The 14361-nt window shown below is 40.7% G+C and overlaps 1 protein-coding gene across 3 annotated transcripts in view; it reads left to right on the forward strand.

Moving 5' to 3' along the window:
* The window catches only part of ESPN (espin), a 917745-nt gene that overhangs the window by 784539 nt on the left and 118845 nt on the right, over window positions 1-14361 (forward strand). For 2 of the 3 annotated variants that reach the window (XM_069240012.1, XM_069240013.1), the window contains one exon: window positions 2670-2714. The exons of the other annotated variant lie outside the window; for it this stretch is intronic. In XM_069240012.1, the coding sequence (XP_069096113.1) occupies window positions 2670-2714 (45 nt within the window). The remainder of the gene's footprint in view (window positions 1-2669; window positions 2715-14361) is intronic. 3 annotated transcript variants of the gene reach the window in all.

Genomic DNA, 14361 nt, shown 5'->3' on the forward strand with positions numbered 1-14361 from the left:
GAATTGTTTGTGGGCGATGAGAAAAGAGATTTTGTTATTCCCCATCTCAATGCACTTGTTTTATCCACCTCAGAATCAAAGAAACTAAATCGCACCTGTCAGCTTTTGATCATGTGGCTTGAAGATCTACTGAAACTTCTGAAAATGAAAATGAATACTATGTACATCTGAATGTGAGCATGACGTATTAGTTCTTAGATTCAGTCTAGCTAGAAAGGTTACATCTTTTAGTGGAAATGTGCAAGGTTACGTTCTCCCTTGAGTCTTGTTTAAAATACTCAATAAAGGGCTGCAAGAGTGCTGTGCGGTGTTCAGATCATTATTTGCGTCTCATATTTTCCCATACAAATTAAACAAAGTATATTACATTCTGCTCAGTGATTTTCCAAAATGAGAACATCCTGGCTAGTTCATCTGTGACATATGTTTTCAAACTCAATCACAATGTCTTTCCTCATTTTGTGCCTTGTGGTCACAGTTGTGTCAAGGTTTTCTACAATTTCCCCCTTTCTGATGCTGGATCTTTCAAACCGAGTTTACCGCTGACAAATTCAAACACTTTTTATAAAAATCTGTTTATGTCATTTGGCAATTTCATTGATGGTTTCCAATACATTTGGCACAACAACTGAGTTGCCTCTTTGTATGTAATGTACTTCCTTTGGGTAAGGGTCATTTAGGGGTTCATCTGGGACGAACCTGCTTCTCAAAGGTGTCTGTTACCGAACACATTTTTGGTGTTTTTCATCAAAGTCTTTATTTTTCTTCTATTTTGCCTCTAATCTGCTAGGTGAAATTTAGTTCTCATTGAAAGTCCCAGCTGTAGTTTTTCATTTATCATCATTTTAAATGTATAGTTTAGCTATAATGCATTTTTATTACAGTTCTTTTGAACTTCTTTTTCGTATGTTGACAGAATACATTGTTTTTGTGTTTATTTAACAAGCATTGTTGATGTAGTATTCTATAATCATAAGATAACATTATCATACTCAGAATTTTATTCTTACAAGGCTTGGTCTTCCTCTTCTTCTTCTGATTATTATTATTGTTATTATTATTATGCCAACACAGCACAGCAACATGTCCCACAACACAATAAAAAGCAAATACGGCTAGCCAACAGCTAAACTCGGATTGTGTGTGCATGCATACTTAAAATATTCACTTTCACACATCACCAGAGGGAGTGAGAATCAACAACTGGAGGAGACCCTCTGCTTCTTAATCTGAACTATCTCTATCACAAAAAGAGGGAAGCCCTGCATTTACACTTCTAAACCTACGTTTCAGAAGACACTAGTGGTAGACAGGACCTGAGATGTTGACATACATAGTTTACCCTTTCAGCATCCTCTCTCAAAGGTTTTCATTCTTCTGAAAGGTATCCTGAATAAAGAGATTAACTGGTCATAGACAGGAAAACCTGCCGGCAATTTTAATCACACCTCCGTTAGCAATAAGAGCTCCACTAACAAACAGCATTGAAGCGATGAAGATCCAATAATGAAACATGTCACTGGTAGAACTAGTGGGTGAAGGTCATTTTATATAATTTAAAATGTTTGTTGCTTTCTACCCTACTTCTGGTGTCTTTTGGGAGCTAGATTCAGAAAAATGTAAATGCATGAGTTCCTTCTGTTTGTGAGATACTACAAATAATCTTCAGGTCATAGCAAAAAGCCAATAGTGCATAGAGAGCTGAATGTCCCCCTTATATAGGTGAGGATAGTCACCCAATGAGCTCTCATTTGACACTTTTTTTTGCTTTACAATTCTGATGAACACATTCTGTGAGATCAACTTGTGAAATATGGACTTTGTTAGAGCTCTTTGAGATGACTTGTAAGAAATAGCACCAACACAAAAGAACATTGCTTAGGTTTTTTATAGCCATAACTGTTTTCTTACTCCATGTTTACCATAATACCAGCATCTGATTATTTTGTCAAAATTAGATGAGGTTTACCTCTTCTTTAAAACATTGTACAAGTTTGTGGAGTATGGTAGCATTATGGTTAATTTCAATTCAATCCAACTTGGTATGTTCAGTCACAATTTCATAAAGAGTTGGATTGCATGGCCCCTAATTGTGCATCTTTTCTTCCTATAAAAACAGGAAGAAATGGGATACTTCATGGGCATGATGGTGGTATCTCATAAGGTTTTCTTAAAAAACTCATGCAGTGTATTGAAAATTGGTCTGTTACATAGTTTGCATGTGTGTATTGAAGAAATCACACGTTTGAGTCCTGGCTTTATTTAGCTAATCTTTAATTATTCTAGCTTCAAATTAATCATTCATCTTTCCAACCATAATGTATTCTTCCTATTGATGTAGATACAGAAATCATGCTTAAAAGGCATTCTTCCTGCCTTTGATTTTATACAACCTGCGACAAAATGCCTGAAGACCAAATTCTCAATGCCTTATGAGTAGATGGGTTTCATTTAGGGATAGAAAGATTCTGTTTTCCATGTGTTTCTGCCTTCATCCATCAAGACGTTCCACATAATTCTCCATCAAATCAGCTAAATATGATACACTGAAGTCTTTACTTTCTTCTCCTAAACTGATCTCTTGTTCAAGGTTTTATATCTATTTTTTCAAATACCTTTATAGCCTTTTCTCTCTTTTTCTTTCCATATTATTCACCTCTATGATCCAGCCCCTCGTCAAAACCCTGACAACTTCCCAACCTATTACAGCTGCGGTATGTTCTACTTTGTTGTTTATAAAAAAAGTTTCTTGCCATTGTCATGATGTAATTATTCACTGTTTACACTAAGTGACTGTATATTTCACATATATGCAGAGTGATTAGAAAACTGGTCCTGATCAAAGCCTTAGACACCTGTTAGAGGTACACTAGAGTTTGAAACATGTCAATCCTCCATTTGTACTAGGGTAGAAGATGTCCTCTATTTCTTAATCCTGTACCCTAAGGACATGAATAAAGATAGTCTTAGATTCAGCAGGAGATAGTTTTAGTTTTCTCACATTTTCACTGTACACTCCACTTCCTACCCCCAACGATAATGTAGGGATTGCCAATCTGAATAGCTCCTCTCCTGCGGGGGTGTTGTAGCCCACACCATAAATACATCATGGCGTGAGGAAGAACTTTGTGATGAAGCAGGTCAGCCAAAGGTGGGTGAGAGTTTTTGTACTAAAAGGAGGACGCTCTCTGTGACTGAGAGACACAACTCCTGTTACCCAGTTTGATATATCTTTAGGACTTGGTGTAATTGGTTGATGAGAATGCCCTCTACAAGCAATGCAATAGTAATTATTATAATAATTATTAATATTTTGAAATATTAGATTTGTACTGGGTGATGATTCATGACATTTTATTTTAGACCGCAAGAACTTAATCACCTCTAGAGGCTATGTTCATTCAGCAGATTGGGTGGGCAATGCACTGTAGTTTTCCGTGCCGAAACTGAAAATTGCAGGTTTTTAATAATCTCTCTGAGTCATGATTCTCAGTAGCACTTTCATGAAGCTGAACTGGCATAGTCAGTCCTCAAAAAGTCCCTCAGGTAAAAGGGAGCCTAACCAAGGCCACAGTGCACATGAAACATCTTTTATTATACTTAGAGCCTGATTTTTAGTTTGGTTAACATGTTACTTGGTTGCAAGAGCACCTGGTCTGTCTCCCCAACTTAGAGATGGGTGGACTGTAAACTTTCTGTTTACGGAGCCCTCATTTGATATGCCGAAGGAAGGCTTCTCCGATGGCCCCAAGGAATAAGGCTGTTAAAGGAACCAATCTCCTTATTTGGGGTGAATGGTGTAATGCCTTTTTCTTCTGTCTGCACCACCAGGGAAAACGTGATGGTGGGGAGACAGAAAAAAATAGTAACCAGCACACCCTGGTAAAAAGGTAAAAGAAATTCCAGGTTGTAGGAGGTCATTCGGTATTTTTTGTTTTTTTTTAACTTTGGGAGTTTGTTTTTGAAAAACATGTGTTAAACGTTTGGTGGATGAGCGTCAAAACATGGCAGCGGTCACCAACCAAACTTTTTGTACCTTGAATCTAATGTCTTCACCACCACTAGGCAACCCAATATTCGTAGCTATTAGCCAGATTAACTCCTACCTCATATGTTTAACTTCTTCACATCTACGGGTAAAATAACCATTGGGGTACTAGCTAATTTAGCAAGATCAAGAGAACAAATCCACCTGCATGCCTATGAGCTTTGGGAGTTAAAGGTTACATTTGTTGGATTCCAGTGCTAATTTCCAGAATACCACCCTTGCAGATTTACTTGGTTTTAAATAACAGTTGCTGAGAGCCCAAGCGCTTGGTTGTAGGAAAGTAGTGGTAAGGGTTAGAGAAACCCAAGAGGCCTCTTCTGTGGTTCAGTACCAGCTTCACATTATTGTAATTCATCAGATATAAATATACTTGCACACATCCCCTCTTTACCACCTCATAAAAAAACATATGAGATAGTTAATGCAAGGCAGTACCATCTCCAGTAAAACCCCAACTCAAGCCCAGTACATTTCTGGTTCTCAGTAAGGAGTTTCTGGTAATGCGGCAAGAGTACTTTTAATCATCCGGATATCTGGAAAGTCTAAGAAATGGAAAACAGATTGAGTGAGGTGCAACTGCTACAAAGACAGTGGGGTGATACTGGAGGAAGCAGCAGCTGAATGTGCCAGATGGGTAGGTTTGAAATGCAACAGGATCTACTTGACATCGAATGCGAGAACAAATAAACCAAACAAGGGAGACTTCTGCAGAGAGGCAGAATCAAGGAAGGAGTGCATGGGACAACAAAGGTGTAGACAAGGAGCAAATAGAGGGCATGACAATGAAACAGAGAGTTTTACAACTATGTAGTTCCAAGGCAACTGACTAGCATAAATAGCAGTTCTCTAATTTCCCTGAAGGCTTGCGCCTTCCCTTGAGGCTTCACTCTGATTGGTCTCTTAGTGTTCTTGATCTTAAAAGCCCTCCTAATGGCTTTTTGCCCCAGCCATCCTTGACCACCTGCTCAAATCCTCCAATCTTACTTTTTCCTGCTCTTTTCCTGCTCTTTCCCTGCCATGTCTGTCTCCTGATCCTGTTTCTCTTGTGTCTCGCGTTACCCCTGATCCTGAAAATGCCTACAACGCATAGCTCTTTTCAGATCCTGATGCAGGTGTACAGCATGTCCTACTCGCTCAGTGTGAATAAGCTGTCTACATTTGCTAATCCTGAAAATTCAGCTGGACTGTGAGTCCTGATATCTACGTTAAAACATTCAGTAAATCGGGAGCAAAAGGTTTACTGCACCCCCTGTGAGATTCAGCACAGGCTATTTAAACCTGCTGTTTCCCAGATTGGTAGTTTGTACTATTACTGGAAACCTCTTCTAATATTATTTTCTGCATCAAACAGCTCTCTGTCCTTATCAGAAGTTCTAGGTAAATATAATTTACTAAGATAATTATCAGCTAATGGGTGTCTATGACAATGGAGGTATGAATAAAATAGTAAAAACAATCTCCAACAGCTGCCAGATCATTTACATTTTGACCTCAGAGATAACCTTAGTTCACCATGATCATGTCTTTGGACATTTCTTCCTCCTCAGTAAGAACTAGAAATGTATCAGGTTTCTTTGCCTTATGTTCTTCATACTTATCGTGTTAAAGATGTCAGCTCTGACTTCATGCCTCTAACATAAACCCCAAAATTTGACTGAGCAGATAGGCTCTAAACCATTAACTTGGTTTCCATTGTTACAACCAAATTCTCAGCCATTACTACATCCTTCTTGCTTCTCCACCAAAAGCAAAGGAAAAGCATGTTATCTGACCATTGATGACAACCTTGTGGGCATTTCACATAACCTGTAAACATTGTGTGCCCAATTATGCAACCTGAATTGAGACAACCTTTTAACAACCATCTGCCCAAAATCATCCCATTAACCAACCCTTACCCATTTTCAACTAAAAATAGGAACAGGGTTCACGGGGAGAGACAAAACCTATTTTTCTGGAGTGTGATCAGATAAACATGTTGTCCTGTTCAATGTAATCTTTACACAGCAAAAAAAGGTGGATCAGAAAGTAATCAATCTCCAGTGCCAATTCATTTCAATAGGATAATTTTGTATTTTGAAATATACTTAATTACCTGACTGTTTAGGCATTTAGGTGGTGATTATGAGTTTGGCAGATGGAAAAGGCCATTCGCCAAACTCTCATGGTAAGGTGCAGCCCCCTTTCTGCGGGCCCCATTAAGAGTTTCCCACTGGGTCAGTGGGAGGAAACAAAGTTTTCGCCTGCTGGCCCAGAGGGAAACAGTCTATAACATTGATGTCAGCTCATAATAGAGCAGGTGGCAATGCTGTAGTGTGTATGGTGCTTCAGCAAAGCAGACAGTGAAAATCGTGAAGGGGATGGACAGGGGGGGGGGCCCTGCGCAGTGCCTCATGCCAAATAAATGGGCAGTGCACGGCCCCCCTCGGGCACCCTGCACCCTGTCTCCGCCAGCCTTTACATGACTGGACTACCGCCATGTAATTGCTGGCAGAGAAGGGACTCGTAATCCCCAGCGCAGATTGCAGCAGATTAGGACCGCCTGCACTGCCAGCTCCTCCAGTGTAGGACAAGTGGAGGTGCTGGTGGTCCGACCGTGGTGCAGCCACCACAATCATAATGTGGCTGTCAGACTGTCACATTGCCGGCGGTCTGACTGCCACCGCGGCCACCGCAATGACGAACCCCTTAGTGAGTACAGAAAACCCATAATTATTTTATATCTATCCTCATCTTAATATTTTCTATAGCAGTATAACAAATAGACTTTCAATTTAGGATTAAAGGGATCATTAATATATACACCTATCTCATAAATAATGTTTCCCTTTGGTAGGCTTTATATTGTAATGTTCTATAAGAGGAAATATTATGAGTAATCGAACACCTTTTAAGGGGCACGGAATAGCCATATCTTAAACAAATTAATTTCATCACTGCATTGAATGTGAAGCCTTAGTAGAAACAAAATTACTTCTAGTTTGAAAATGTTTTTCTTCAGGAGGGGGCACTAGCATAAAGTGTTCCTATGCACTGACTATGCCAATCATGTATGTGCACTGTTTTGAAATACAAGTTATATTTATCAATAGGAATTCCCTCAAGTGTTGGATTAAGTATGGTAATGTCACATAGATGACGTTTTATACAGTAAAAGAAGTAAAAGAATTGCCCCAGTGGCTGAATGCAAAAGACCAGCATTTACATTCTACAGTGACTACAAATACCTTACAGTTCCTTGACCATTAACTTTCGGCCAAAGATGGAGGAATATATACAACAATGCCCTATTTTGAGAGCCATAATCCGAGACCTTTCCATGACAACTTACCATTAAGATGAATGCTTCATGTAGGCAGGCCTACCTAACTATTAGATAACCTGAGGACCCAGGTATGAAATTGAAAGAACACCACTATCCACAACAACTGTCCAAAAAGGCAAACCGGAGAGATATATTTATGGAAGCTTTCTAAAAATCTAAAACTACCGCAAAAGCTTGTTGAACCACCTTTACTATATTAGTATTCAGATGATCATTCAAGAACCTACAAAAAGAGTACACTTTGGAACATGCCACCAGTAAAATGGCATTTTTTGATGGGACATGTAGTGTGTGTGAGTAAACAGAAAGTATAAACGAGATAGACTTGAGACTAAAATGTGTTTACAACAGAGATCCTATACAGACTGCCATCAGTCAGAATGCAATTACAAGATCACATGTGAGTGTCTGTGTTGCCTACAGGATATAGATATTATAATAAGGAGAATTACGACCAGGATCCTTCAACACAATGGTAGAGTTAGATGTGCCAAAATGGCACCTAAATTAGTGACACATTTCATCCAAATGAAGACTGAAAAAAAGAGAAGAGATAGACAATAATTCAGCAATTAAAGACTACTGGAAACAAAAAAGTAAAAACTAGGCAATTTACGACAAAAGAACAAAGAGGAATATTTTAATTATTATTAGATGAAAAGGGACTTAGGGGGTCATTATGACCCCGGCAGTCGGTGTAATAGTGGAGGTATTACCGGCAACAGGCTGGCGGTACATACCTCCACTATTATAACATTGGTGGTTTGGCCAAAGCCAAACCGCCAAGTTAACACACCGACCGCCACAGCGGTAATGACCGCCGGGCTGGAGACTACGGTCTCCAGCCCGGCGGCCGTCACTAGGCTGCCCATGGCATTTTGAACCAGCCCACGTCCATGGTTTCCATGGTTTCTGTACCGCCACGGAAACCATGGCGGTAGGTACTATCAGTGCCAGGGAACTCTTTCCCTGGCACTGATAGGGGTCTCCCCCGCCAACCTCCCCCTTTCCAGAGTCCTTCCACACCCTCCACCTCCCACCCCCCACATATACACACATACACGCACATACATACACACCCATACACACATGCATACACACATTCACCCAAGCATGCATACATTCATACACACTCACAGCAACACTCACAAACATACATCCAGGCACACATGCAATCACACGACACAACATGCACGTACAAACACACCCACTCATAGACACACGCACTACACACGCATGCAGAAATTCAAACACAGTCACACACACGCACACAACACCCTCCACCACCCTCTCCTGTCGGAGAACCCGACTTACCTGCTTGCAGGTGGTCCTCCTGCAGGAGATGGGACGCGGCACGGCTGCCAGAAGCACCGTCCGCCAGCAAAACACCACCAGGCCATATCATCGAACATGATACAGTAGGCGGTGTTTTGCTGGCGTGGTGCTGCTGCTGGCTGCAGCGCAACCTTACTGCCGTCTGCCGCCATGACCGTAGCCAGAATTCCAGCTACGGTCATAATGCCATGGACGGTCGGTAGCCACGGCGACAGTATGTTGGCGGCCGTCGTCGGGGCGGTAGGCGGCATTTGCCGCCAATCTTATAATGAGGGCCTTAGTGATGAAGTGGAAAGTGGATTGAAATGCAATCTGTCTTCTTGTAGCAGCCAGTTAATTTACTAATATACTGACAGACAGACTGCCGTAAATGAGCAATGTATATAAAACCAATAAAACATATGCCCAAATACTATGAAAAATGCTATCAAAGCACTTGATGTGGCATTTTGGTGGTATTGGAGGTGGTTCACCCCACCATCTTCAGGACAAAAAGATATATTAAAATAATACAAATATCTAAAAGCAAAAGACCAGATGCAATTTATCAGTTTTTTGTTCAGACATAATATAAACAGTCATAAAAGTATTAATATATGTAGTTCAGACATGTTGTTTAGTGCAGTTCATCTCCCCCCATAAAAATAGCCAGATAACCACCACCTTATCCATATCTATTAAAAAGGCATATATCACCTTTTCTGTATATCTAACAAGTGCTATTATTGCATGGAAAACATTTAAGACTTATACTTCTTTTCTATTATTATCACCTTTTCTATATACCTCTAAAATACTGTGTTATATAGAAGAAATCTGGGAATTATACTTCTTTTCCATTATTGCTCAGTATGTTATGTTATTTCTTATAGCTAATTGATGGAGATGGATAATCTATATTCCCATCATTTCATTAGTTATCTTCTCAACAGCCCCAGCTGATATCAAGTATTTAGCCCCAGATAGTGGACTTCAAAGCCTTATTTCAGCTTATTGGGTCTACAAGCACCTTATGTGAGACTCATTTGTAGTGATGGTCCCGACTAATATGTCTTTCCTATTATTATCACCTTTTCTATGTACAGTGAAAATGCTAGTGTTACGTAGAAAAAAACTGGGAATTATATACCTTTTCTATTATTGCCCAGTATGTTTTAGTATGTTATTTCTCATAGCTAATTAATGGAGGTGGATAATCTATATTTTTACTATTTCATTGATTACCTTCTCACCTGCCCCAGCTGATATCAAGTATTTATGCCCGGGTGGTGGACTTCAAGATCTTATTTCAGCTTCTGGGGTCTACAAGCACCGTATATCAGACTCATTCGAAGTGATGGTCCCAGCTATGTTAAAGCTTTGTTTTCATGAAGGATACATTCTCCCTAGAAGGATAACATACAATTTCCCTTCAGTAATAAACCCATCACTTATTCACTCCTGGTATTACTCGAACTGTCTGAAACTCACCCAGTCCCCTATGAGATAGGACTCCCTTCGATATAACCACGTCTCCTACTCGTAGCCTTCACGTTCCCATATGGCCCAGCTTAATTCTTACTCATGAAGGGTACATTCTATCTATAAAGATCACATAATATATATCTTCAAGGATGGAACCATTATACATTCTCTCCAAAGGTTACTCGCACAGTCTAAAACTCACCCCACTTCAATACTTGATCGGGCACACTTAGTTAGGGTGACATGTGCCTGTTTTATCCACCACTCACTGTAGCCCAATTCAGTTCATTTAGTACAGAACAGGACACTCTACAAAAACATATTCAAAATCTTATCAAGCAATTGTTTTGAACAGATTTAGCTAAGTTACTCCTAACTCTACGCTATCACCTCATGCATGTGTTCCTATACTTTATTATTTAAATCACTCATCGCAACAAGACTTCATTTTCATTTGCCCATCAGTGTACTGGGCATTGGTGTACACCAAATACCTCCCAATTAGGTTTACAGCTAAAACTTCTTTCTCAATCTATTATTGAAGTTGTCAGCGTGACACTGCCCTCACACTTGTACCCACCGATGTGATCGCTTTCTTATCATGCCACTCTCTACTCCGTGTTTACTACCTTCTCAAAAATAAACAAAATAACTATTATACTGGTTTAAACTTTCCCAATATGCACTCCAAACTTATAAACACCAAATTACTTTAATTACTTTCGCTCCGTTGGTCACAGACTCACCCGTAACACACTGCCCATTATGACAGCAACGTAAATAATTTATATTACCCACACTGGTTTGTACCCAACTTGGGTTAGTCTTGAACAATTACAGGAAGCTCAATTCACATGCTTCATCCTACTATTGGGCCATAAGAGGCTTACATGTATGTCATTGTTCAGTCTCCCGCTGAACAAGAAACAAATACTAACAACCTACAGCCCCGGTTTTTTTCCGTGTTATCCTTAAGTTCGCTTCAGATACCCATCAATCAATCAATCAATCAGAGCATTTGTAAAACACACTACTCACCCGTGAGGGTCTCAAGGCACTGATGGGAGGGGAGGGGCTGCTACTGCTTGAACAGCTATGTCTCGAGGTGTCTCCTGAAGGTAAGTAGGTCCTGTGTCTGTCGCAGGTGGGTGGGAATAGTGTTCCATGTCTTGGCGGCGAGGTGGGAGAACGATCCAGCATAAAGCTCTGGCAAACAGATTCAGTACAACCTTACCTCGTTTGTATTTAGTCTTGACTTCCCAATTCAGCATGTAAAGCCGCCATCTTAGTTCAGAACCCCCTTCTATGCAAAACCCTTCCTCCACATGCGCAATTACCACCAATCTAAAGTGTCGGCCATCATAACTCCAGCAGGGGTGTTGAATTTAATAAAGTATCTATTTATCCATGGGACAGATTGCTTCTTAAATCTACATGTCCTGTACTCTAAAAAAAATCTACTTGTCCCTTCAGTGCCATGTATTGCAGCGACATATTATGGCAGCAATCTCATTATGTAAGAGCTCTGATAATAGCCTCTCTGATATGCCAGGGCTACTACTATAGTAGGACTTGAATACTTGCAATTGTAATACCTTCTATAGCAATTTCTTTATGTTGCCACCTTTCCACAGATCTACATATATGGGCTGGAGGAAGCAGTAAGCAATAGTTCCAGGGCTGGAATGCCTTTGAGTCTGCAAACTTACTAACTTGCATGTTTTAAGGATTTTCACCAGCTCTTCTCTAATCTTTTTCCCGTAATAAGAAAGGTTGGAAATTTACTCCTAACAAGGGCAGAAGTAGAAGTTTTTCCAGGGTTGAGAAAAAAGTGGTTGGAGGGAAAGTGAACTTGTAAACGCCCAATAGATTATCACATGAGCAATTCTACACATGCATTGTTGCTCATGCTAAAATGCAGTATCCAAATTTTTCTAGAAGTACGATTTCTTGGTCCATTTCTGTAAGTTCTTGTGAATTCATAAAAGCCACTTTTCAAAGACATATACCATGGGAGCACTTTTGTGACTTTCTTTAAGAATTGGGTCCGTAATTAGGTCTGGCATTTACAAATGCATTTTGGGGCATATTTATACTCTGTTTGCGCCGAATGTTCGTCAAAAATTTTGATGCACATTCGGCGCAAACCGTGCACCGTATTTAAACTTTGACGGCTGAGCCCGTGGACAGCAAAATTCCTCTGTGTGCGAAAATTTTTGGATGCGGGAAACTGCCTGGCATTAATGACATGCAAGGTGGTCGTTCCCGCCCAAAAACTGACTTTAAGGCCTGTGCGCCTTATTTTTACTCATGCGTCATTTTGACACACAGGAGGAGGCGGGCCTTAAATAGGCACACAGCCTGATGTGTGCCATTTTTTACCATCTGGGTCAGGGCAGGCGTTAAGGGACCTGTGGGCTCACTTCCATGGTCTCTGACCATGGAAGGAGTCCAGAGGTGCCCTTTCCTGCCCCCAGGGACACCCCCTGCCACCTTCGCCCAACCCTGGAGGACACCCAAGGATGGGGGGACCCATCCCAGATAAGTACAGGTAAGTTGAGGTAAGTATTTTTTTGTATTATTTTAAAGTGGCATAGGGGGGCCTAATTTGGGCCCCCCTACATGCCACTGTGCCCAATCGCCATGCCCAGGGGACAGAAGTCCCCTGGGCATGGCCATTGGGCAAGGGGGCATGACTCCTGTCTTTGCTAAGACAGGAGTCTTTTCAATGGGGGTTGTGCGTCAAAAAATGGCGCAAGTCCGGTGTGAGGCATGATTTTTGCCTCAAACTTGATTTGCACCATTTTTTTATGCACAAACCCCATTTTCCCCTACGACGGCGCTGCCTGGTTTGAGTCTTTTTTTTTACTCAGACCAGTCCACAGCGCTTGCTAATGTCACTCCTTAAATAAGGCATGGTGCGTAGGTATGGCGTTAGCCGGCTGTTAATTTTTTGACGCAAACCAGCGCCGGTGCTGGTTTGCGTCAAAAAATATAAATATGGGCCTTTGTTTTAATTAAACTTCTATTTCTCTCTCTATCCATTGGCTGGCTTTATTGTGTGTGATCTCATTCTGCTCTTCCACAAGGAGCATATTGGCACTCAAAGTAGTTTTTTCAGTGCCAGAAACCACTGTGGCAATCAGTGGCGTAACGAAGCTGGAGGCCCCCGCTGCAAAGAACATGGAGGCCCCCTTCCAGACTGACCATGGGCTGGTGCTGTGCAGAGATGGGCCCCTGGAGGGGGGCTGCATGGCCTTTGTTACACCACTGGTGGCAATGTGTGCTTTTTGAGACCAAAAACCTTTGTTTTTCTTTTTTCCAGTGTTTGTTGCAATGTTGAGGGCCTGGCAGCTTCCACAGCAATAAGGTATTACAAAAGCCATGTCAAAACAAGACACGCATTCATAAAACCAAAAAACTCACAAAAAAAGTCTGATCGGTTGGCTTTGCCAGTGCTTGTTTTTTTCATGCTTCCCATAATCTTTTTGGAAATGGTTACATTGATTTTCCATTAGGAATATTTTTGGGAAATACTAGCATGCACCAACACAGTTTACTAAATGATGCTTCCAAGAAATAGCACCTAAAATTTCATAGTAGCAAAACTTTTTTTCTGAACATTTTATTTTGAAAGCAACGAATGATCACTCTTGCTTACAAGCTTCTGCAAACATTTGCATCTAATCAGAGTGCATCTGGGAGTATTATACTTAGCCTCATATTGTTAAACGTTTTAAACATGTGTGTACACTTTTTTATTTTTTTACTGGAACCACTTCCAGCAGTGCAGTGTGACCTTAAAACGTTTATTTACAGTGCTCACCCTAATAATGAAGGCTTTTAATGAATGAAACATAAATACAAGTTCAAACAGCATTCACATATGGACACATGAATTACCTCACCTGCAGACAGTTCCCTTCTCTATAAACAGGCAGCTAAAGGGTTTGAGCTGCAGTGGGTTGGGCCTACCTGTTGCAAGGACAAAATAAACATGACAACATGTTGCCCTTGACCCCAAACAGTATGTATCACGCAAAAAGAATTCCACATACCTATCCTTTATACATGGTCCTATACCTAACCCCATTGTCATCATTAATGCTTAATCTTCCATACTGACACCATCAAACATGACAGACTGGCCCTCCTCTTCAATATCAGTAGGGAACAGAACCATCCAGCT

Source organism: Pleurodeles waltl, chromosome 6, assembly GCF_031143425.1.
Source record: "Pleurodeles waltl isolate 20211129_DDA chromosome 6, aPleWal1.hap1.20221129, whole genome shotgun sequence".
Lineage (NCBI taxonomy): Eukaryota > Metazoa > Chordata > Amphibia > Caudata > Salamandridae > Pleurodeles > Pleurodeles waltl.